The sequence below is a fragment of the Podarcis tiliguerta genome (assembly GCF_965153285.1).
Source record: "Podarcis tiliguerta genome assembly, chromosome: 6".
Lineage (NCBI taxonomy): Eukaryota > Metazoa > Chordata > Lepidosauria > Squamata > Lacertidae > Podarcis > Podarcis tiliguerta.
Window position 1 is genome coordinate 23,382,231 of NC_139539.1, and position 23,669 is coordinate 23,405,899.

At 45.0% G+C, this 23,669-nt stretch overlaps 1 protein-coding gene across 1 annotated transcript in view; it reads left to right on the forward strand.

Moving 5' to 3' along the window:
* Positions 1-22,305: 22,305 nt before the first annotated feature.
* EMILIN3 (elastin microfibril interfacer 3) overlaps positions 22,306-23,669 on the forward strand; it is a gene marked incomplete at its 5' end in the record, with an annotated part of 16,843 nt that continues 15,479 nt past the window's right edge. The window contains one exon of the mRNA XM_083446597.1: positions 22,306-22,316. Within this exon, the coding sequence (XP_083302723.1) occupies positions 22,306-22,316 (11 nt within the window). The remainder of the gene's footprint in view (positions 22,317-23,669) is intronic.

Sequence of the window (23,669 nt, forward strand, 5' to 3'; positions counted from 1 at the left end):
AGAGAGGACCCAAATAATTACCGCCCAGTCAGTCTGACATCAATACCAGGGAAGATTCTGGAGCAGATCATTAAGCAAACAATCTGTGAGCACCTAGAAAGGAATGCTGTGATCACCAATAGTCAGCATGGATTTCTGAAAAATAAGTCATGTCAGACGAACCTGATCTCATTTTTTGACAGAATTACAAGCCTGGTAGATGAAGGGAACGCAGTGGGTGTAGCCTACCTTGATTTCAGCAAGGCATTTGACAAGGTGCCCCATGATATTCTTGTAAAGAAGCTGGTAAAATGCAGTCTTGACTCTGCTACCACTCAGTGGATTTGTAACTGGCTGACTGACCGGACCCAAAGGGTGCTCATCAATGGTTCCTCTTCATCCTGGAGAAGAGTGACTAGTGGGGTGCCACAGGGTTCTGTCTTGGGCCTGGTCTTATTCAACATCTTGATCAACGACTTGGATGATGGACTCAAGGGCATCCTGATCAAATTTGCAGATGACACCAAACTGGGAGGGGTGGCTAACACCCCAGAGGACAGGAACACACTTCAGAACGACCTTGACAGATTAGAGAACTGGGCCAAACAAGATGAATTTTAACAGGGAGAAATGTAAAGTATTGCACTTGGGCAAAAAAAATGAGAGGCACAAATACAAGATGGGTGACACCTGGCTTGAGAGCAGTACATGTGAAAAGGATCTAGGAGTCTTGGTTGACCACAAACTTGACATGAGCCAACAGTGTGACGCGGCAGCTAAAAAAGCCAAAGCAATTCTGGGCTGCATCAATAGGAGTATAGCATCTAGATCAAGGGAAGTTATAGTGCCACTGTATTCTGCTCTGGTCAGACCTCACCTGGAGTACTGTGTCCAGTTCTGGGCACCACAGTTCAAGAAGGACACTGACAAACTGGAACATGTCCAGAGGAGGGCAACCAAAATGGTCAAAGGCCTGGAAACGATGCCTTATGAGGAACGGCTAAGGGAGCTGGGCATGTTTAGCTTGGAGAAGAGGAGGTTAAGGGGTGATATGATAGCCATGTTCAAATATATAAAAGGATGTCACATAGAGGAGGGAGAAAGGTTGTTTTCTGCTGCTCCAGAGAAGTGGACACGGAGCAATGGATCCAAACTACAAGAAAGAAGATTCCACCTAAACATTAGGAAGAACTTCCTGACAGTAAGAGCTGTTCGACAGTGGAATTTGCTGCCAAGGAGTGTGGTGGAGTCTCCTTCTTTGGAGGTCTTTAAGCAGAGGCTTGACAGCCATATGTCAGGAGTGCTCTGATGGTGTTTCCTGCTTGGCAGGGGGTTGGACTCGATGGCCCTTGTGGTCTCTTCCAACTCTATGATTCTATGATTCTATGACTTGTAATCTGGGGAACCGGGTACGCGTCTCCGCTCCTCCACATGCAGCTGCTGGGTGACCTTGGGCTAGTCACACTTCTCTGAAGTCTCTCAGCCCCACTCACCTCACAGAGTGTTTGTTGTGGGGGAGGAAGGGAAAGGAGATTGTTAGTCGCTTTGAGGCTCCTTCGGGTAGTGTGATAAATTGGGATATCAAATCCAAACTCTTCTTCGTCGTCGTCGTCTTCTTCTCCCCTTGAAATTGCTGTAAAAAATTGCTCTCTTTCTTTTGGGTGAATGCAGTGAAACCAAATGAATTCAGCCCAGGAAAGAGGGTGAATGTTATAGACTGTAGCAAGCATCTTCATCACCTGTGGTAAATGGTTACCACCAGAATTAGTGGTGGGATCAGGCTGGAACACAAGACGTTCTTCTTTTTGCAATACAGAACTAGAAAATTTATATCGCACAGCCTGTGATGCTAGATGTTGCTGGACTACATATCTCATCATCCATAGCTATTTGCCATTCTGGATGGGACTGATGGAAGCTGGAGTCCAGCAGCTTATAGAGAGGCACTGGTTCCCCTCACCTGATTCCAGTAGTGGCCATTGTGGTGGGACGAAGCTGCAGAGCCACCTTCCATATAGGAGCATCCCTGCAAGTTATCTGGATAGAGTAGGGCAGAGCAGCAGTGAGGTTGGGGTTGTGGAGGTGCAATGGCAGGAGAGCTGATTTAGCTCCACCAATATACCTGTGCAGTCCCTCTGAGCCACTGCCCGGGTCAGTATTGTAGGATGGACAAGGATGGTGGAAGCAGCTGAGCCTGGCCAGCGCTGGAGGAGAAGCACCTCTGTTTGCAATACTAGGGGCTATAAGGTTCTTCCACTGATGTCACCCACCCACAGCAGCACACATGGCAGAGCAGGGACATAGGGAGCTGCCTTCTGCCAAGTCACAGCCTTGATCGCTCTAGTCCAGCATTGTCTACACTGACTGGCAGAGGCTCTGTGGAGTTTCAGACTGGCAAAATTCAGTGAGGTGCCAGTGATCAAAACTGGGACCTTCTATGGGCAAAGCAGATGTTCTGCCACTGAACTATGGCACTTCCTATATCAATTAATGGACACATCAGAAGCAGAACCCAAAGTGGTAAGGTTAGATGCTAGATGAAGAGGCAGCAGTAGCTGTCTCAGCCAATGCTTCTCTCACAAGAAGAACAACAAGAAGAAAAAACTGGTATCAGTCCAGGTGGTCTTCCAGGGTCCTGAAGTGGGCCCTGACATTTGACCAACTGTGCCTGGTGCCTACCCTGAGTCTGTCAATGCACAGACACAATATACATCTATACAGTAGATACTGGGGCATACAACAGTGGAAGCCTGCTTTCTTCATGCTCTGTTTGAGTGCTTCCTTGACTCATTTGGTTACAAAATGCTGGACAAGAAGGACCTTATGTCTGATCCATAAAAAACCTAACGTTTGTATGTTTTTATTGGCAGAGGTTTTTGTAGCTGAGTATCACATGCAGAGGGAGTTGGGATGAGTCGAGACAGAAGACTGTGATATAAAAAGCTCCCAGAAGCTGTAGCAGATGAGGATCAGGGCTGCCAGGAAACACTTTTTTCCGTATGAAGAGTATCGTGAACTTGGAGAGCATGTTTTCAGGGTCTGTGTATTGGAGCAGATTTGGGAAGGAGTGGATGGAGAAGTAGACAGCTTCCTGATCCGTAAACTGATAATTTTTGGAGTATAACTGAAGTTGGATTGTCTGATCTCTCATTTCAGTTCTGGCCTATTGGGTTTGTTGGGTGGTTTGTTTAACAGGTACGAGGTACGAGGCTGGGAAGAGTGCTACACAAACCAGCAAACAGTTGTCTTTTAAAACAGGTTTGGGGCAGCTGGGGTTCATGGGAGTTGTAGTTCAGCAACATCGGGAGGGGCAAAGGTTCCCCACCCATTTTTAGCAACATCTGCATAGCTGGCAGAGGTTCAACAGGTGAAGCTTTGCCCATCACTGAGTTGCAACAATAAGGGGCATTTTATCTGCTGAAAATGTTCTGCCTCTGGCTGTGGAGGCCTCCTCTTTCTTTAAGGTTTTTGATGAAGATGATGGCTTTTTTTGATGTGATGGCAGCAAAACGGTTACATATTGATTACATTGTCATAGCAACAGGTCTTGAGCCAGTCAGAGGCTTAACTGCATTACTTCATTAAATTAGGGACTAAGCATGCACGGGAAATTTTTCTACTCTTGTGCCTGGCCCCTCCGAATACCATACCAAATACGACTCCCCTTCTAAATCATGGATGTGTTTCATATCACCAGTTGAATAAGACATCTGTTCATATTTCTGAAAACTGTCAGAAATGGAGAGAATAAGAGAGAACATTCCCCTTGAGGAATATGTGCTTTCATGCTCCAAAGCTATTATGGATTTCAGCTGCAATATTCTCACTGACAAGAGTCAGTTGCTGTTTGCAAGGCATTCTTGGTGAAAAGGAGCACACAGGGTTTTGAAATATCTGTGTCCCTTTTATTCATCTTCTGTGTTGTTTGTTTGTCTTACATTCTGTTTAGGCATGATTGTGCAATTGCAGTCATCTGCATATAATCATATATGTCTGTGCAGTTGAGCTCTGGCAATGATATGCATTCCAGAAAGGATATGATTGTCTCTGTTGTTGTCATTTTTTAAACAGAAGCATTTTTAACCTTCATAGTTGATAAGGAAAATACACATTAAGATGATAAGCAGATGAAGGGAGGAGGACTGGGGCACTGAAATTATTTTTTCTTTTGAGGGTGCTGTGCAGCTCTGTAGACTCTGAGACATGCGGTGCACCCTTACAGGATTCCTATGAGTGAGGACCAAGCATGTTTCCCTTTGATGTAGCAGTGTCCAGACTGCAGCAGTTTGTGTTTCTGCATAGGTAAAGGTAAAGGGACCCCTGGCCATTAGGTCCAGTCATGGCCGACTCTGGGGTTGCGGCGCTCATCTCGCTTTATTGGCCGAGGGAGCCTGCGTACAGCTTCAGGGTCATGTGGTCAGCATGGCAAACCAGAGCAGCACACGGAAATGCTGTTTACCTTCCCGCTGGAGTGGTACCTATTTATCTACTTGCACTTTGACGTGCTTTCGAATTGCTAGGTTGGCAGGAGCAGGGACCGAGCAATGGGAGCTCACCCCATCGTGGGGATTCGAACCGCCGACCTTCTGATTGGCAAGCCCTAGGCTCTGTGGTTTAACCCACTGTGCCACCCGCATCCCTCGTTCTCCATAGGACTGAATGGCAAATATTTGATTACGGATGAATACAGACATATTTTCTCCATAGGAATGAATGGTGCACATTCATTCTCCATAAGAGTGAATGGCAAGAAACTCTTATGCATGAGGACAGAGGTAGTTTCATCACAGCGAAAACACCCTCCCCCCCCAGCACTAGCACTTTAAAGATGAACACATTAATTGTGGCATTAGCTTTTGAGGGGCTCAAGCCCACTCCATCAGATGCAATCCATGGTAATCCACAAAAGCTTATGGGATAGCATATCTGCTCACCTCTAAAGTGCTACTTGAAAATTGTTTCATTTCTGCTGAAAGCTATGGCTAATTGGCTATCCCTTTGATTGAGATGGTGCCAGACTAATGTACCCTGCACCACGCAATGAGTCCCTTAACAGGGAGGAGGATTTTAAAGTTAGGTCTCCAGATCCTTCAGTGTGCTTGGTTTTTTAAAAGGTATAAAGACAAGGAGGCTCTTATCAACTGGCTTAGTGAGAAAGAAAATGCCTAGACAGTATTCTAAGCAAGCAAAGGGTAGTGCACCTTAAGTGGTTTAGCTATTCCTGGCAAAGCACAGACTCCTCTCTGACAGACTTGAGCAGAGAAGGCAGATTAGGAACTATGAGCCCCTGAAATGAATAGCGTGTGCATGTGCAGAGTATTCCAAAACAGGTATCCTTTCTATAAATAGGGCATCTTATAATCACCCTGGTAGAAGAGTCTGCCGGATCATGCCAAAGATCCAGCTAGGCCAGCATTCTCTTCTCACAGTAGCTAACCAAACACACACACACACACACACACACACAGAGAGAGAGAGAGAGAGAGAGAGAGAGCATTTTTTAAACCTAAAGTAAACCAGGAATGCAAACATCCCAACTTCTCTCAAACTTCAAGTCACACACATATTTATGGTATCCAAAGCAAAAAAAGAACACCTTCAGTTCCAAAAACACACAGGCGCCAAAAGTTCCAACACACAAAGAAGAAGAGAAGAAGAAGAAGAGTTTGGATTTGATATCCCGGTTTATCACTACCCGAAGGAGTCTCACTACCACAATAGTGCCATTGCCGTCAATGCTGCCCCCTTGCTGCTGCATTGTAGAGGCAGTGTGGACACAGCCACGGGCAAGGGTGCAGTTGCAGGATGGTGGCAGCTGGGCATGATGGGAGGGGCAGGGAAGGGCCCTGGATCTGCTGGGGGGCATCACCGTGGGGAAGAGGCAGCGCCACGGCATTTTGCCTACAGCAGCAAAATGTCTTTGGCCAGCCTTGATTGGACAGATAAAAAGAGATTGACAGAAGCGCCTGGCCAAGCCTCTGTAAATTCGTAGAAGTATAAAATATAAGTGGGACAGGGAAGTATGCATGGCTCTGGGGTTTTTAGGAGGAGGAGGAGTTTAAACAATGGCTTAACATTCTCTTTGGGAGGGCTATGCCCTAGTAACCTAACTTGAAGAGCTTCCAATGTCTGTGTGTCCTTCCAGCTTCAAATAAATGAATCTGCCTCTGTGCATGAATGCTGAAAGGGCAGAAAAGCACAGCTTATGTGTCTGAGATGCACGAGGTCCCAGAATATCATTCAACACAGAGCTCGCTACACTGAATCCTGGCACGAGGCCACGGTGACCTTTCATTCTACTTTTCCGTGCATATCCCAGAAACAGCATTTCCTAGTGGCGTAGTTGACATTTCCTGAACGCCCCAAAGGACCAATGAGTTCTGGCAGCAGAGGGTGGGAGCATGGGACGCAGATCAGAAGTGATGCGGCTTGGCACTTGGCAAAGCTTTCTGGGACAGTTTGTACAGTGCCTTCTCCTTGCACAATGGTTGTGTCTAGCCATCGCGGTCCAGCTCCCCTTTTTCATGAGCAAGCTGTTCAACCGAAAAGTAAACAGGAAAAACGTGACCATCTCAGATCTTATAAGTATCTGATCGTACGTTATTTGTAACGCTACTTTCTCCGGCGTTCAGATTGCAACACAAAGCAGTACGTGACTGCTTTTTACATTCTGCATTTTTGACATAATCTGTGTAAAGGGTGAACAGTATGCTATCCCCCTTCAGGACAAGGAAGGCTCCATAGCTTTATCAGCAATGGTTTCTACCAAGATGCAAGGTGAGCAGCAGAGACTGATTTCGCCGTGAAACGTTTTCTGCACCTTTACACAGCAGCACTGCATAAGTCCACATGTAGTGTTGTAAGGTTGGGCGCTTGGACAGGAGAGATTAATGGAGGCAGAAAAACTGTTGGAGACTGCCATAACAGCCCCGGAAACAGGGGCAGCCAATGGAGAGGGGCACCATTACAAACTCGGCCTCCCATCATTAGCATCGCTGAGCTTTGGCTGCAACAGACTAACATGGGTTGGCTACCCATCTAGAAACTCCTTTGCTTGGAATGAAGCAGTTCAGTTCAACAAAGTGTACTGAATTAGTTCAAAAATCTCAAAATCTCAAACTACACCCGTAATTACTGGGTAAGCTGATGGCCCATCCACACTTAACTTTTGCCCCCTGCTTTCTAGGCACAGACCCATATTTAAAGTGCTGTGTTTGAGTGTCTTTTTTCTTATGCCCTGGAGCTTTTCCTGCAAAAACCCACTCTTTACTGCTAAATTGGAACAAGTGGCAATTTGGGCAAGTGCTGTACTGCTCAAGGAAGAGGGGTTTTCTTTTGTCTTTTTACATCAGAAGCTTCTGCACAGAGACTGAAAGCCACCTATCGAGGATCCTGTTGCAGCAGATTTCCTGGGTTGTGTTACTACACAATCTTCCAGTTCTCTGGTTATGAGTTGGACAAGTGTAACAGTATCTTCTAATGCAGGATAATGTAATCTCCCATATGCTTTTGAAATCCAGTAATCACTCTGTGCTAGTTGATGTACTCTCTCTTTCATGCTGCAAGCTTCTGCATTCTGTCGCTTCCTTTTCATGTCTGATTCACTTATTCAGAGCAATCCGCCACAGAACTGAGTGCTCATTGATCTCAGTGGTCTTAACCACAGCTAACTCTGTGCTGCTCATGGCCTTTTGGTGATGATATGGAGAGCTCATTAATGGATTTTGAGGTTTTCCTCCTGTCAGGGCATGATGAGAGTGTTGATCATTCAGCCACTTTGCCATGTGCTCTGTTCTCAATTTTTCTACATCTTCCCGCAGTTTCCAAAGCTTTGTGGGGGCACAGTAAATCAAGAAGGGGAGCAGTTGGTGAAACCAGTCCAAAACCACATCACCACACCACCCAAGAGGCAACCCTCCCCTCAAGTACGTTCATACAACACACAACACACATTTCATTCTCTAAACATATCTATGCCAAGCAACTTGGCTCCAGCTCCTGTAACACCTATAGGGGGGAAATTCAGCAAAGCGAGAGAATGGGCCCATTAGACAGCCCCAAATAAAGACCTTCCCTTGGAGGCAAAAGACCAAAGTCTTGGCCTGAGCGTTATCCCTAAGTGACGCTGACAGCTGATCAGGTTGGGCCTTTTAAACAATGTCTTAATTACAGGACATCCTCTGCTGTGACGTTTTCTAGGGACACTTTCAGCTCTTTTATAAAGGAGCCTTCTCTGCCCTCCCTCCAGATCGGCAGCCAGGGCTTGAGCAAGAGCTGCTGAAACAGTGAGGATATTGTTCGGTTCTCAGCCTGAGCAGCCTTGGCTTCATCAGCTGTGAAATTGCCTAGAGAATAACTAAACAAACTAGAGACAAACACTTCTTTAAAGCAGCAATTTCCCCTGCCTGGCATCTGCGTTCAAGCTGCATTTCTTGCTTTCCTTTCCCTGCTGCTCCTTTCCTCTCCTGCTCCTTTCTCTGTCTTTCAAAGCCTAAAAGTGTTCTGTGGTGCCCCCAGTAAAGAAAAGGGAGACCCTATCAGCTTGTTGGGAATGCTAAGCAATCATTGCATCAGCACCCTCTTTATTTCTCCCCAGGGACCCAGGAGCGCTTCGAAACTTTGAAACTCTTTTCACGTCTTCGGTGAACTCACGGAGGGTGAATATGGATTGTGCCCATTTTCCACTGCTCAAAACTCTATGCAGTCAGCTACAGATCCAAATAGAGCCTGCCTGAGTGCAAATAGTGGGCACCTATCTATCACCACCTAGCACCCAGAGGGACGTGGGTGGCGCTGTGGGTTAAACCACAGAGCCTAGGACTTGCCGATCAGAAGGTCGGTGGTTCGAATCCCCGCGACGGGGTGAGCTCCCATTGCTCGGTACCTGCTCCTGCCAACCTAGCAGTTCGAAAGCACATCAAAGTGCAAGTAGATAAATAGGTATCACTCCAGCGGGAAGGTAAACGGCATTTCCGTGTGCTGCTCTGGTTCGCCAGAAGCGGCTTAGTCATGCTGGCCACATGACCCGGACGCTGTACGCCGGCTCTCTCGGCCAATAAAGTGAGATGAGCGCCGCAACCCCAGAGTCGGCCACGACTGGACCTAATGGTCAGGGGTCCCTTTACCTTTACCTAGCTATCACCACACAATTGTTGCACAACTCCATGCACAAAACTGTTTTTTGAGGTGTTTGCACACAGATAAACAAAGACCTGTGTGCTGGTCCTGTGGGCTAACCGAGAGGTGAGGTCTGACTCCAGTCTGAGGTCGATGGTGCAATATGGAGGCAGTCCATAGAAGTTGAAGCTGGGTGCAGGGCAGGGAGTCGGGTGAGGTCAGGAGCTCCGGCAGGATAGCAGGACAGGGTTCAGGCTGGAACTGACAACCAACGATGTTGCTCCCGCAGCTTGGGACTGGGGCTGGCTGGCTTTTATCTGCCCCGAGGCATAGGGCGACCCCGATCCTCAGGTGACTCACCTCTCCTGGCCTGGAGGCGAGCACTCCTCCTGCAGGAACTTAGTTCCCTCCGCCTCTCTGCGCTGAGCTTCTGCAGCTCAGTAGAGGCTGGAGGGTTACCAGGCCCAGAGGCAACCTCAGCTTCCTCTGACAGGGCCGAGAGTGGAGCACCTGCAGGCAATAGGTCCTCCATCACCTCATGAGCCAGAGCAGACTCAGCTGGTGCCTGCACCTGAGGATCCAGCACAGGTGAGGACCCTTCAGGCTCAGGCCCCAGCCACGACTCAGCTGGTTCTGGAGGCGGGGAATCCTGTGCAGGCTGAGATTCCTCAGGTTCAGCATCTGAATCCGATTCCCAGGCCATCACAATCTGCTTCCATGCCATCAGTTGCTTTCACAATTATTTGTGTTGTTTTTAATGCTGTTGGATGTTTTATAATTGTACAGCACACAGATATTTTGTGAGATGGTGGTCTAGAAATACTGCTAGAAATAAACAAAGGACCTCAGGTTTCTGGAGCTTCCAGAGGGCAGGGAAATAGGAATTGAGGGGAGGGGACAACCGCACACAGCACAAGTATTAAGATTCTGGAGGCATAAAACTGAAAGCACTTGTGCGTGAGTGACAGTGCACAAATGTGCACATGACAAAAAAAACCAACCCACGTGCACATTAATGACCTAGTCTGACTAGGGATAGAGTAATCTGTCAATTTGAATTTATCTCTTTCTAATTTCCCCAGTATTGAGTTCACTTCTCCACATTTAACTTGACTGACTCATGCCATTGTTTGCACTGGTATTGTATTGCAGTCTTTGTCAACCTGGCATCCTCCAGATATTTTCGACTCCAACTCCCAGTTATTTTACCAAACATCTGGTAAATGCCAGGTTGGCAGAAGTTGAAGCATTCTGGCATTGTGGTGGGCATTTCACTTCTATTTTCCATCCAATGTGACAAAACACAAGACAAAAATGGGCACATGGGTTGGGAAAAAAGCCCTTAAAGTGGCCATGTAAACAACTAGCTCTTAATTCTTCTTCCCACTTCTGGCATTTAGACTGTAAGTTTTCAGTGGGAGATGTGAATTATTTATTTGTCCTTATTAACTACTTATATATAACCTTTTCAATGAGTTTTGCAATGTTCTAGCAACATGTGAATTTAATGTGTCAAGCTGGCAAAGGCCAAAATATTCTCTTAGGATGAAACTATGTATCTCATTATTTGTATATGTAAAATCACACTTAAGTATCTAAGTAAAAATATACTTAGTTAGAGCTCAATCCTGTACATGCCTACTCATAAGTAATTTCCAGTGAGTTCAATAGGGCTTACTCCAGATAAATGGGTATAGGGTTGCACCCCTAAACTGGCCATTTTTATTTTGAAGAAAAAGTAAACACAGAACCTCAGTCTGGAATGTGGCACAAGTTTCTTTACTAAAATCCACCCCAAGCTGCTATTTGCCCTGGCAGTGCTGCAAGGAGCACATTCAGGGGCAAATAGCAGCTGAAGGTGATCGTTTAGCGGGGAACTAGCCTCAGGTTGCAGGCCCTTGACTGTTTTCTTCTTCAAATTATAAATGTAACATATAGCTTTGCCCTCAGTGGGAGCCCAGTGGCCAAAGGGTCTTCTTGTTTTTCAGAACTTTGCATAAACCTAGCTAGAGAACATTTATAGATGTCAAGGAGTACCACATGACCCTCACTACACTGTTAAGACACTTCCTTGCTGGCCTGGCTGATTTCCCCATAATTCCCTCTTTGGGGCAGAGCTGAGTGATGTACACAGGATGTACACAATCATCCGTCATCTCTCAAGCCCCCGGTTCTTGCTGGAGTCCTGACTCAACACCTTCCAATGTGTGACCATACTGTTCCACTTTTGCAGAACTTAAATATGTTGTTGTTGTTGTTTAGTTATTTAGTCGTGTCCGACTCTTTGTGACCCCATGGACCAGAGCACGCCAGGCACTCCTGTCTTCCACTGCTTCCCACAGTTTGGTCAAACTCATGCTGGTAGCTTCGAGAACAGTATCCAACCATCTCGTCCTCTGTCATCCCCTTCTCCTTGTGCCCTCCATCTTTCCCAACATCAGGGTCTTTTCCAGGGAGTCTTCTCTTCTCATGAGGTGGCCAAAGTATTGGAGCCTCAGCTTCACGATCTGTCCTTCCAGTGAGCAATCAGGGCTGATTTCCTTCAGAATGGATTGGTTTGATCTTCTTGCAGTCCATGGGACTCTCAAGAGTCTCCTCCAGCACCATAATTCAAAAGCATCAATTCTTCGGTGATCAGCCTTCTTTGTGGTCCAGCTCTCACTTCCATACATATCTATAAACGTAAATATAGATATCTATTTTTCACTTTCTGAACCAATACGTGAACCAGAATGCAGCTGTTTTCTGAATTTTGCAGTCCACTACCCCAATCAGAAAATGGGTATGAAATTTGCATGCAATAAGGGAATGTGCATACAAAAATTAGGGGAAATAGCATGCAAAACTGCTGGAAAATACTTGCAGAAATGTGTCTATTAGAAGCAACATCCACAAAAATGCACATGGATTTTTCTGCAAAAAAATTTTTTAAAAAAATTGCAGACTGATGGGGTGACTGAATTTAAGACTAGGTAACAAAGATGTCATACATCCCAATCTCTGGCAATAGTGATAAATTCACTGGAAATGAGCTTGTCGCTCTATGTGCATAGTAAATACAATGAGGAAAAGAAACCTTTCTCAAATGCAGGAGTCTTGGTCTGACTCCATATTATTGGGCACTTTGCAAAAGATTTGATTGGACTTTAGGGGAAGTTCAGGGACATTTCAGGAGAGGCAGCCTGGCTTCTCCAATCCCCCCACACCCTCGAAAGCCAATAGGTAATTTCAGCCCTCCTATTGAAACTTCATTTCCTGTTCCAGTGACACAATCTGTAAACAGAACCTTTGGCACAGGAGAAATGAAAGGACATGTTTGAACTGCAAGGTGCTGAGATGGGGTTGAGCTATTTAAACGGTGTGGAAACGAGTGAATGATTTCTGAAGCAGATGACATCATATTTTCCTGCTGCAAGGCGCCCACTTCTCGGCCCTAACGTCTTACAGGAAAGCTTTGGCTGGAGGAACAGAACAGAGAGTGGGTCTGTGTAAAAATAAAAACAAACTACCCCACGTTGCACCTGGCTTGGGGACGACTGGTGTTTGCTTTGAGCAGGTAATTGCAGCAATAGAGAACCACTCTTTTATGGTTTGTATCCTTAAATCTCCAGCTCAATTTCCTGGACAACCTAGAGCTCTGCTTCATAAATGTTGGAGAAAGAAGTACCAAAGAGCCATGCAGAAATGATGGTATATTTCAGACCCTCCAAGTCTCTATTTTCCAGGAACGGTCCTGGATTTACAGAAGTCGTCCTGGTTTATGATTTGATTCCGGAATGTCCCGCTTTCCCTTAGTATGTCCCTATTTTCATCAGAGAATTCTTCGAGCGTTTGGAGTTATGCGACCCCCGAGTCAAGGAGATAAATAACTATACAACCTTTCAAAGACATCTGAAGGCAGTCCAGTCCAGTGGTACCTTGGGTTACAGATGCTTCAGGTTACAGACACTTCAGCTTACAGACTCTGCTAACCCAGAAATAGTACCTCGGGTTAAGAACTTTGCTTCAGGATGAGAACAGAAAATGCACGGCGGCAGAGCAGTAGCAGCAGGAGGCCCCATTAGCTAATGTGGTACCTCAGGTTAAGAGCAGTTTCAGGTTAAGAACGGACCTCCAGAATGAATTAAGTTCTTAACCCGAGGTACCACTGTATAGGGAAGGTTTTTTTAAAAAAATGTTTTAAAAATGTTTTTATATATGTTAGAAGCCACCCAGAGAGGCTGGGGCAACCCAGTCAGTTGGGTGGAGTATAAATAATAACATTGTTGTTGTTGTTAATTATTATTATTATTGAATAGGACACCCCTATTTTCATTGGAGAAATGTTGGAGGATGTGATATTGATGCAGATCAAAATTAACAGGAAAGCTTATAAGTAGGGATGGGTAAATCTGTCAAGATTAGTTTCTTCTTTCTCCACTCTTTTCGGTTCTCTACTGGAGTTTGCAGGTTTTTGTGTGGTTTTTTTTAAAAAAGAACTCCCTATGAAAATTCACCCAGCATTCTTCTGCTATACAGATCTGTGCATGCACCTTTCCCTTATATAATCCATTTTCGTATGCTGTTTTCACAGACACATGCATTACACACACTTTAGCCAGGCATATGTATTTGTGTACTCCTCACCTGGCTACAGAACTGCATTGCAAAATTAGAAGAAAAGTGAATTTTGAAGGAAGGATGACTATGTTGTGGTTTGTATATTGTTTAAGAAAGTGCAAATTGGGTAAAGGTAAAGGGACCCCTGACCATTAGGTCCAGTCATGGCCGACTCTGGGGTTGCAGCACTCATCTCACTTTATTGGCCGAGGGAGCCGGTGTACAGCTTCCAGGTCATGTGGCCAGCATGACTAAGCTGCTTCTGGCGAACCAGAGCAGTACACGGAAACGCCGTTTCCTTCCTGCTAGAGCGGCACCTATTTATCTACTTGCACTTTGACGTGCTTTCAAACTGCTAGGTTGGCAGGAGCAGGGACCGAGCAATGGGAGCTCACCTCGTCGCGGGTATCCGAACCACCAACCTTCCGATCGGCAAGCCCTAGGCTCTGTGGTTTAACCCACAGCGCCACCCGCGTCCCCTCAAATTGGATAGGTATGCGTATAAATGGGAACTGAATCAAATCCCACTCCCCCCCACCCACCCCTACTCATAAGGAGAGTCCTGCTGGAGCCGGCTGAAACCCATCTATTCCGGGATTCTCACAGTAGCCCATCAGATGCCTATGAGAAGCCTGCAATCAGAACTTGAGTGCAGCAGCTCTCTTCCGACTTGTGATTCCCAGAAACTGTTATCCAAAGGCATAGTGGCTCTGACATAGGAGACAGAACATTTCCTAGTGGTTAGTAGCCACTGATAGTCTTATCTCCATGACCGATCACAAATGACAGGCTGATAAGCAAATTGTGTTGTGTAAGGAGTCTTCTCATTTGGGGCCTATTGACATGACCAAGCCAGCAAGCACACATGTAGCATATGCACATGTAGCACATATGCTAAGCAGGTCAGCATCCTTTGGTCTTATGTTATCTGGCACATTTCCCCATAACAAATGTGTCTGTATACATGCAATCAATCAGACACTGCAGTATGAGAGAGTTTCTGTCCACTCATATTTTTGTAGCACACAAGTGGGGGGCAGAAGTATCCCTCAAACACATCATTTCCAGGAATGAGACACATAGCAATAAAATATATTCACTTGCAGAACAAACAGAGCAAAACAATATCTAGGGAAAAAAACCCTGCGCTATAAAAATCCACAATATAAGAACCACCACATAAAGTACAGCCAGCCAAAATAAGGCTTTTGAATAGCAGTTCCCAGGATGTGAAAGTTCACTTCTGAGGCTATAAAAATTCTCTGAAGTAATGCAAAAATTATTTTGAGGCCGTAAGATTGCTCTGAAATAATGTAGAAATTAATGCGTGTCTCTGGTGGTATCTGGAAAAACTCAAGAGTCTCAGTCCAGTGGTTAGCTTGGCACTTGACCTATTTCAATTTATCTTCATGTGTTTTAATATAATATGCACAGCCTCAGTGACCCATATCATGTGTGTATTCCACAAATGGTTCAATGACCATTCTAGTCTCCTTATTCTGGTAGTATAAGAGATAGCTCTTCACATCTTGAAAAGTCTTGGCACTGTAATATTATGAAGGGTGATTAAAATATCATTTAAAAACATGACAAAGTGTAAGAGTGTACATGGGCCCCAAGCTTCATCTTGTATCTCTAGCTATCTGTTCATTTTTATTAAATCTGTGATCTCTCTGCTTCTATCTGTGTTTCAGTTTCCAAGCTACCCTATCTAAAATGAAGCTCTGTGGCTCCATTCACTATCATGGCCAATCTAAAAACAGTTTTAATTTGTCCCCCTTTTGGAGAAAATGGATGAAACTTACAGGCACAAGCACCACTCCAGAGTGGATAACGTTTGCCAAACTGCAGACAAATGGGCCAATGGGGCCCGGGGGGGGGGGGAATTAAAATGGATTTCATTCTCCTCCTTAATCCATATTAGTTTCATATTTTTGGAGAGGCGGAGCAGGGATTTGTTTGCCTCTTGCTCTTTCTTACCTTAAAGTAATTAAGAAATGGTTGAGTGGTGTTTCCTTTTGTTTGCACATTTTTAAATAAACTTTGGACCTTTGAACTTGCCTTTCCAGTGCTAGGTCCTACAGGCACCTAAGAGGCTTTGCAACATGAGGTTGCCCAGAACACTGCTGCAGAACTCTGGAGAGCTCTGAAGCAACATAGGATTAAAATAAAATTTAAACAAAGCCCTTAACTATAACAGTAGCAGGAACAATCCTTGGCTCTTCCAACGTTCTTCAAAATGGCAACATTTTGGACAGCCTCGCTTCTTGAAAAGCTCATCTGCACCTAGAAAAACATTGAGACAATGTAAAGCAGAGCACTACAGTGGTACCTCGGGTTACATACGCTTCAGGTTACATACGCTTCAGGTTACAGACTCCGCTAACCCAGAAATAGTGCTTCAGGTTAAGAACTTTGCTTCAGGATGAGAACAGAAATTGCGCTCCTGCGGCGTGGCAGCAGCAGGAGGCCCCATTAGCTAAAGTGGTGCTTCAGGTTAAGAACAGTTTCAGGTTAAGAACAGACCTCCAGAATGAATTAAGTTCTTAACCCGAGGTACCACTGTATCAACACATTTTGCTAGAAGTCACTGCAATCCTCAAACCAACAGAAAAATACACTCTCTTCACTTTTTCCCCAGTCTTAACTACCAAGATAAAAAAAAAAAATTATTCACTGCTATTTTTGTAGAAAAAGAGGTGCCGCAACTCACCCTTGTTCTCTTTTAATGGCAATGGCACCCACCAGTGGCGTAGCATGGGTTGTCAGCACCCGGGGCAAGGCAAGTAATTTGCGCCCCCCCCCCCGCTGCACTGTCCCTCCCCCAGATAGTCCCTCGCTCTCTCTCCGCACCGCACCGCACGCCTGGCACCCTCCCCTCCACAGTGGGCGGCGACCCGGCGGCTCGGATCGGATTCGCACAGCCAGCACTGCAGTGAGAGAGAGTGAGTGAGCCAGGTAGGGGCAGAGAGCTGCGAGTGCGAGCGCGCCCCCCCCCCAGATGTTGCGCCCGGTGCGGCCGGCCCCCCTGCACCCCCCACGCTACGCCACTGGCACCCACTTAAGAGGTGAAAAAACCCCTATATGTATTTCTTGTTGGTATAAACTGCCTCCTTATATTAACAATATAATATATTTTCAGGATAATTTATCGTTTTAGCTGGAAGACATATTGTGTGCTTTCTTTAACTGATAGCTAATAATAATAATAATAATAATAATAATAATAATAATAATAATGCATATCCTTCACATATTAGCAGCTCTATGCAGCCAACCCGTGGAATACTGGAGTTTGCTTTTTACCAGGTAATTCCAAGGACAGTGAGCCAGTATTTTATGGTTCTCATACTTAAAACTCCAGTGCACTTTCCTGAACATGTTGGAGTGCCTCTTCGTAAATGCTAGGGGAAAGTGGGGGGTGAGAAGGTTGTGCAGCTCTGTAATGTGTCCCTGAAAAATCACAACATCCCATTAGATATCTTCATAACATAGGAAGCTGCCTCAGACCATTGTTCCATCTAGCTCGTTATTGCTGATCGACAATGATGGACAGTTGTTCCAGAGTCTTTCTCAGTGGTGCTTAGAGATGCCAGGAACTGAACCTGGGACATTTAGCATGCAAAGTACATTTTCTCCCTGTGTGTGTGTGAGCCACGACCCTTCTCTTCATCTCTTGTGCAAGCAGCAGAGGTCAGAGGTGCAATAAGTGTCTGTGAAACCAGAACTGGCCCATAGCAAAACCTGAGGGCAAGAGACAGCCAAGGGTCAGTTTCCTGACACTCTTTGTGATGGAAGAGAAGAATTTCATTGGGTTGGCACTGCAACCATCCAGAAGGAGAAGATAACAGAGGTTTGTCAGCACCAGACCAATAAAACTAAATAAATGTTATTGTGGGCTGTAGAAGCTCTGTGGTTTTATCTTGTTTCTGTGACATGATGGGAGACTTGTACATAGTGTATTTTTGCCCTCTCCAAGAATGCTTCAGGGAAACTTCACAAACACTGGCTGTCCCCCACAGCCAAGCCATAGCCAGTGAAGCCAGAATATCCTCAGCAAGAATTTGAGGGGGTGAAACAAGGATATTATTCTTTACTGCAGCCGCAAAACCTAGTAGTTCTCTTTTGCACCTCTTCTCACTATCAGCTCCACTCTTTATCTCTCCTTTCATAATAAAAGCCTGTTGGATCAGGCCAATGGCCCATCTAATCCTGCATCCTGTTCTCGCAGTGGCCAAACAGATTCCTGTGGAAAACCTGCAAACAGGATTCAAGGACCAGCCCACTCTCCCCTCCTGTGGTTTCCAGCAACTGGCATTCAGAAGTATTGCAAGTGCAAGCAGTGCTTAGCTGGTGAGAGGCTGGCTCAGTCACCAGAGCTGAGTGGTGGGACCTCTCTGCTCATTCCAAACCTCTCCAAGCTTGACATAAGGTGGGGGATATGGATTACTCAGTTACTGATAAGATTTTCTTCCATGTCACTCTGAAGCGCTGTGGTCTAATCCGCTGAGCCTCTTGGGCTTGCCAACCAGAAGGTTGGTGGTTCGAATCCCGGCGACAGGGTGAGCTCCCCTTGCTCTGTCCCAGCTCCTGCCAACCTAGCAGTTTGAAAGCATACCAGTGCAAGTAGATAAATAGGTACCACTGCAGCAGGAAGGTAAATGGCATTTCCATGCACTCTGGTTTCCTTCACAGTGTTCTGTTGTGCCAAAAGTGGTTTAGTCATGCTGGCCGCATGACCCAGAAAGCTGTCTGTGGACAAACGCTGGCTCCCTCAGCCTGAAAGCGAGGTGAGCGCTGCAACCCCATAGTCGCCTTTGACTGGACTTAACTGTCCAGGGCATAGCTGTCAACGTTTCCATTTTTAAAGGGAAATCCCCTTATTCCAAATAGGATTCCTTGCAAGAAAAGGGAAATGTTGACAGCTATGGTCCAGGGGTCCTTTGCCTTTCTACCTTTACCTAAGGACACTATTGCTTGCACGGTCTTATTTGCATGCCATCTATGCTATTATAACCTTCTAGTTCCAAAATTCATTTCCACTGATCCCGTTCATGCCTTCTGCTAGCCTCACTTCCAACCCACCACCTGGGATTTCATATTGCATTTGCCTCTTGCATCCACTTCATCCAATGTGCTGCTGCTTGCTGCTACCTGAGCAATTTTGTGAATGACCATGAGAACCGTGAATAGATTTTAATGTGGATTTGGACAGGCTCCATCCTCACTAAGACATGCAGTTAATCTCGACAAATGAAGGTTTGCCAAGCCAGCAATAAGGCTGTGTGACCACTTCAAGCAGGCACATTTCCCCCCACGAAGAAACAGGAGCAGGGGTGTCTTTCCTGAGGAGCTGAAATCTCTCCATCTTGAGACCCCCAGACAAACTCACATGCCTTCTGCCTGTGAGGGAGGGGGTGGCTGGCTACATATGACATGAGATGAATACTTCTCTTGTAGAGGGGTGAGCACCCATTGCATCCAGCTGCTCAGTCTTTATGGGTGTCTGTGTGTTTACATTCCTGAAAAGCGGGACTGGGCATCTATTCCAGGGTAAATCACAGAAAACCTCCCCCATCCCCTGCTTTTTTAAGCTTTCTATTGCTTGGAATGTTAGGGAACATCCCTCAAGGCTTCAAGCCAGAGGGGCTGTTGGCCTGGGCCTCTCTTTCTGCCACCCACAAAGCATACAGATACCCATGAAAACAAGGCATTTATAAGGAGTATAAACATATGCTCTGTCTGTCATCCAACACTCGATTTGCACAAATAACTTGGGCATCAGCTTTGTTAACATTAACTAGCATTGTGTTCTCTGCCTGTACTGCTTAATGCCCCAGCTGTCCATTGAGAAGTCTGCATGGACAAAGTTATTTTCCCCAGATGCCACTTTTCATGAGAACATGGCATCCACACAAGGCTGAGAATAGGCTGCTGGATCAGACCAAAGGACTGTCTAATCCGGCATCATCTTCCCTGAATGGCCAACCTGAAATGTCTTTGGGAAGCCTACAAGCAGGACATCAGCAAAACAGCCCCCCTCCCACTGTTGTTCCTCAGAGGCAGATATTTTATTTATTTATTCAATGTTGTTAGTTGTTTTCTCTTGCCCAAGGCAACTTGAAGCAACTTTCAACCAAACAACAAAGAAGCCCAAAGGCCTGGTTACAGAGAATCATAGAAACACTGAATTGTAGAGTTGGAAGAGACCCCAAGGTTTGTCTAGTCTAACCTCTCGCAACGCAGAAATCTTGACACATTTTTTCAGGCACAGAATATGAGAACAGGCAGTCCTTTAATGTCGCTGGTGCTAAGCCATGAAGGGTAGGAAAAGTCAGAACCAGCACTTTGAACTTTGAACCAGCACTGGAATCAGTGCAGCTGACATAACCCATTTGTGATATGATCCTAAAGCATTCTGCACTAACTGCAGTTTCTAAACAGCCGTCAAAGGCAACCCTAAGTGAAGTGCTTTACGGTACTTCATTTTCTGGCAAATAAGGAACACTGTGGAGATTTTTTGGGAGGCGGGAAGATGGTTCTGGTATCTTTCATCGGCTCTACAGCCAATACAAGATAAACCAATCAATTTCCCCTGCACACACTTCCAAGAAAATCTTTTACCCAGGTGGGAAGGGAGGTCAGAACTTGCTGATTTGTTGACCCATGAAAAGAGGCAATTATTCATGTGATTACTCTGTACAGGTGCTAATTAAAAAGCAGATCAGCGAGAGGAGGTCACTGTTTGGTGTCAGTCTCTTGTGAAATTAGCCTCTAGGTGGCTTATATTGTGCCTCCTTGCACAGAAAATAACACCTTCTTGTCAAACCTCTGTAGTTGCCCTCTGTCAAACCACGGTATATAGCTCTTCTATAGCAAGGACACAGCAGCAAGTAGTTTGGTGGCACCTAAGTCGATTTGATGTTCAGTTCTGCACAGAATCAGGCTGCCTATGTTCTGACTTATGGGCAGGCAGCATATTCTGATGTCGAATATTAGAAGTAGGTCAGGCTATATGGCCATCTACATGTTTAGAGATGCTCGTTCTCTCCACTGCACTTTATCAAATGCATGGAATGTTGTGTTGAGTTGGCAGGCAGGTGGGCACAAGGGGTGTGGGGCAGATGGGTGGAGCAAGGTAGCTGTGAGGTCGGAGTAAAATGAAATGCAAGAAATACAGACACCATTGAATACATAAATAGTTCAGACTGTGGCAGGACTCCACCTAGCACTCATGGGAAAATGTGACTTGATCTCTTAGAGCAATCAAATGAAACTTTAACACACGGCACGATAAAAGTCTGTGATTTTATCAGGACAAGTTACTTGTTGTTTACTGTTGTAACAATTGTTTCCTCAAAATTTATCTTCTGCACCATTAAAATAAATAAAACCGGTATGAAAGAAAGAAAGAAAGAAAGAAAGAAAGAAAGAAAGGAAGGAAGGAAGGAAGGAAGGAAGGAAGGAAGGAAGGAAGAAAGAAATAGAGCCATTTGCGAAAGGTTAAATGCACGGAATATAATTAAAGCGACCATTCGCAACGCAATGTTGATGACAGCACAAACATACGGGCATTTATGAATTAATAAATCAGCACATCAGAAAAAACTTTCTGACAGTAAGAGTTGTTTGACAGTGGAACGGTCTCCCTGGGGAAGTTTTGAACTCTCATTTTTCGGAGGTTTTTAAGCAGAGGTTGGATGGCCATCTGTCATGGATGCTTTAGCTGAGATTCCTGCATTGCAGGGGGTTGAACTAAATGGGCCTCAGGGTCCCTTCCAACTCTACAATTCCATAATACTCCATGATACCTGTTGGTATCCCATTATCCTGATTCAGGTCACAGGTGACGGAACTGAACTCCTTAGCATAACTTGAGTCACCCTTTGAAATCCCTTTGTTCATGAATGGCCACCATAGGTCACTAACAGTGTCCTGTGAAGTTGAAATGTTCTTCTACAGGTTTCTTTAAAGGGCACCAAAAGCCCCGAGTTCCTAAGCAGTCTATGAGGTTACGGGAACCCGGTATCCAACCCCCACCCAAAATTTGGGACTTGATTGCATCACTATGCAAAGTTTGCTCACACCAACTATTTTTCTGCAGCAGACACATCAGATGAGGCTTACATCGGCCCTGCTTCTGTCTGCACAAAGCTGGGTTAATGGCAGTGTTAGATAATTTTGCAAATGATAGTGATACAATTTTAGGCCTGTTGTTTCATCCTATTGGAATAAGAAACATGTTTCTCCCCTCTTTTCATGTTGGGGAAGGACCTTTTATTTTGGTCACAGCCAAGGGAAGACTGTTGGATGCTATAGATTTGCATTCTCTCCCCCCCCCCCCCATTCTTGTTTAAAAGGGAGTATTCTATAACTGGTGTGCCTCCTATACTTCACCTGGTGCTGCAGCTAAAGAGTGTTATCAGTTCTGGCACAGACATAGCCTTCGCCCCTGCTTTTCAAAATTACTCACCTTTCTGGTGATATGGAGTGACCTCTGCTGGACAAAGGAGGCGATGTTGTCCAGTGATGATTGATCCTGGGATAGCTCACTCAAAAGACCCCCTGATTGGCTGCCCTGGGGGCCATTCAAAAAAAAATTACATGAAGATGGCAATCAGGTATGAGCGAGGTCATGAAGGCCTCTCTGGATTTTTGTGGAGTAAACTTGACAGCTTTCCAAACACCTATAATCAACTTTAGATGTTGACTAAAAATAGGAGGAATAGATGATTGTCCAAACACAAAGCTTTATCTCAATACTTTTATTTAATTTTTGTGTGCTTTTAGCAACTTGGCTGCAGTAGGCAGGTCAAGTTTTCATTCATTTGTTTCAAAGCTGTCTCTGATCCTGAAGGCTCTTGGCTTGTAAATAATATCTGAAACCTGCAATCCCATGCACACTTACTAAGAAGTAAGCCCCAGTAAACTCAACAGAATTTTCCTCTGCATAAGCATGCATAGGGTTGACTGTACAGCATATAAAACATGCATTTTAAATCAATGAAACAGATAAGCCACAATTCTTTGGCAGGTAACAGAATAAATAAGTCTACCATGTCTACTCAGAATGAAGTTGCATTGAATTCAATGAGGCTTACTCCCAGGTGCTAGGATTGGAGCCTAAGTTCTCTTCATGCTGGGTGGGGGGTGGGGAGTCACTCACCGACTAAAACCATGCTATTTGAGAAAGAAGAAAGGCTGATCTTTCTTTTGAAAAATGTTACAGTTTGGAGTGAATTCTCTTTTCTTTGAATTGCCCTGGACCAGAACCTCACTGGTAGGCCTCAAAATGGCTCAGTGTCTACCCCATGAGACATAAAAAATCTAAACTAGTAGCTGCACAATTATGGGTGGGGGAGAAATTTGACCACGAACCTACCTAATTCTAATTCCCTGAAACAATTTATGAGCTGAAATGCAACACACTTCTCCAATTTTTCTGATGGTGTTCTCCAAGTGCAGAAAAATGCATATATTAGGAGAAAGTGTGGATAAAAATGCATATATAAGTGAAAATAAAATGCAAATTGCATGCAAAAAAGTGTGTGAATGGCAAGTATGCATACAAGAATGTGTATGTTAGGAGAAATTTAATTAAAACCCTAATGAATTTAGAAAAAGATAGAAACCAAAATTGACAAATTTATCAATCCAATTAGTGATTCAGTGGATACAGTAGTTTGGGCCTGGCTTCATATGTCTACCTTGTGTGGGCAACCTTCTTCTTCTTCTTCTTCTTCTTCTTCTTCTTCTTCTTCTTCTTCTTCTTCTTCTTCTTCTTCTTGGTTTATTATTATTATTGGTAGTGGCACCTGCCCTGTGGAACACCCTCCCTTCAGATGTCAAGGAAATAAACAACCATCTGACTTTTAGAAGACACCTGAAGGCAGCCCTGTTTAGGGAAGTTTCTAATGTTTGATGTTTTGTCATATTTTTATTATTCTGCTGGGAGCCCCTCAGAGTGGCTGGGG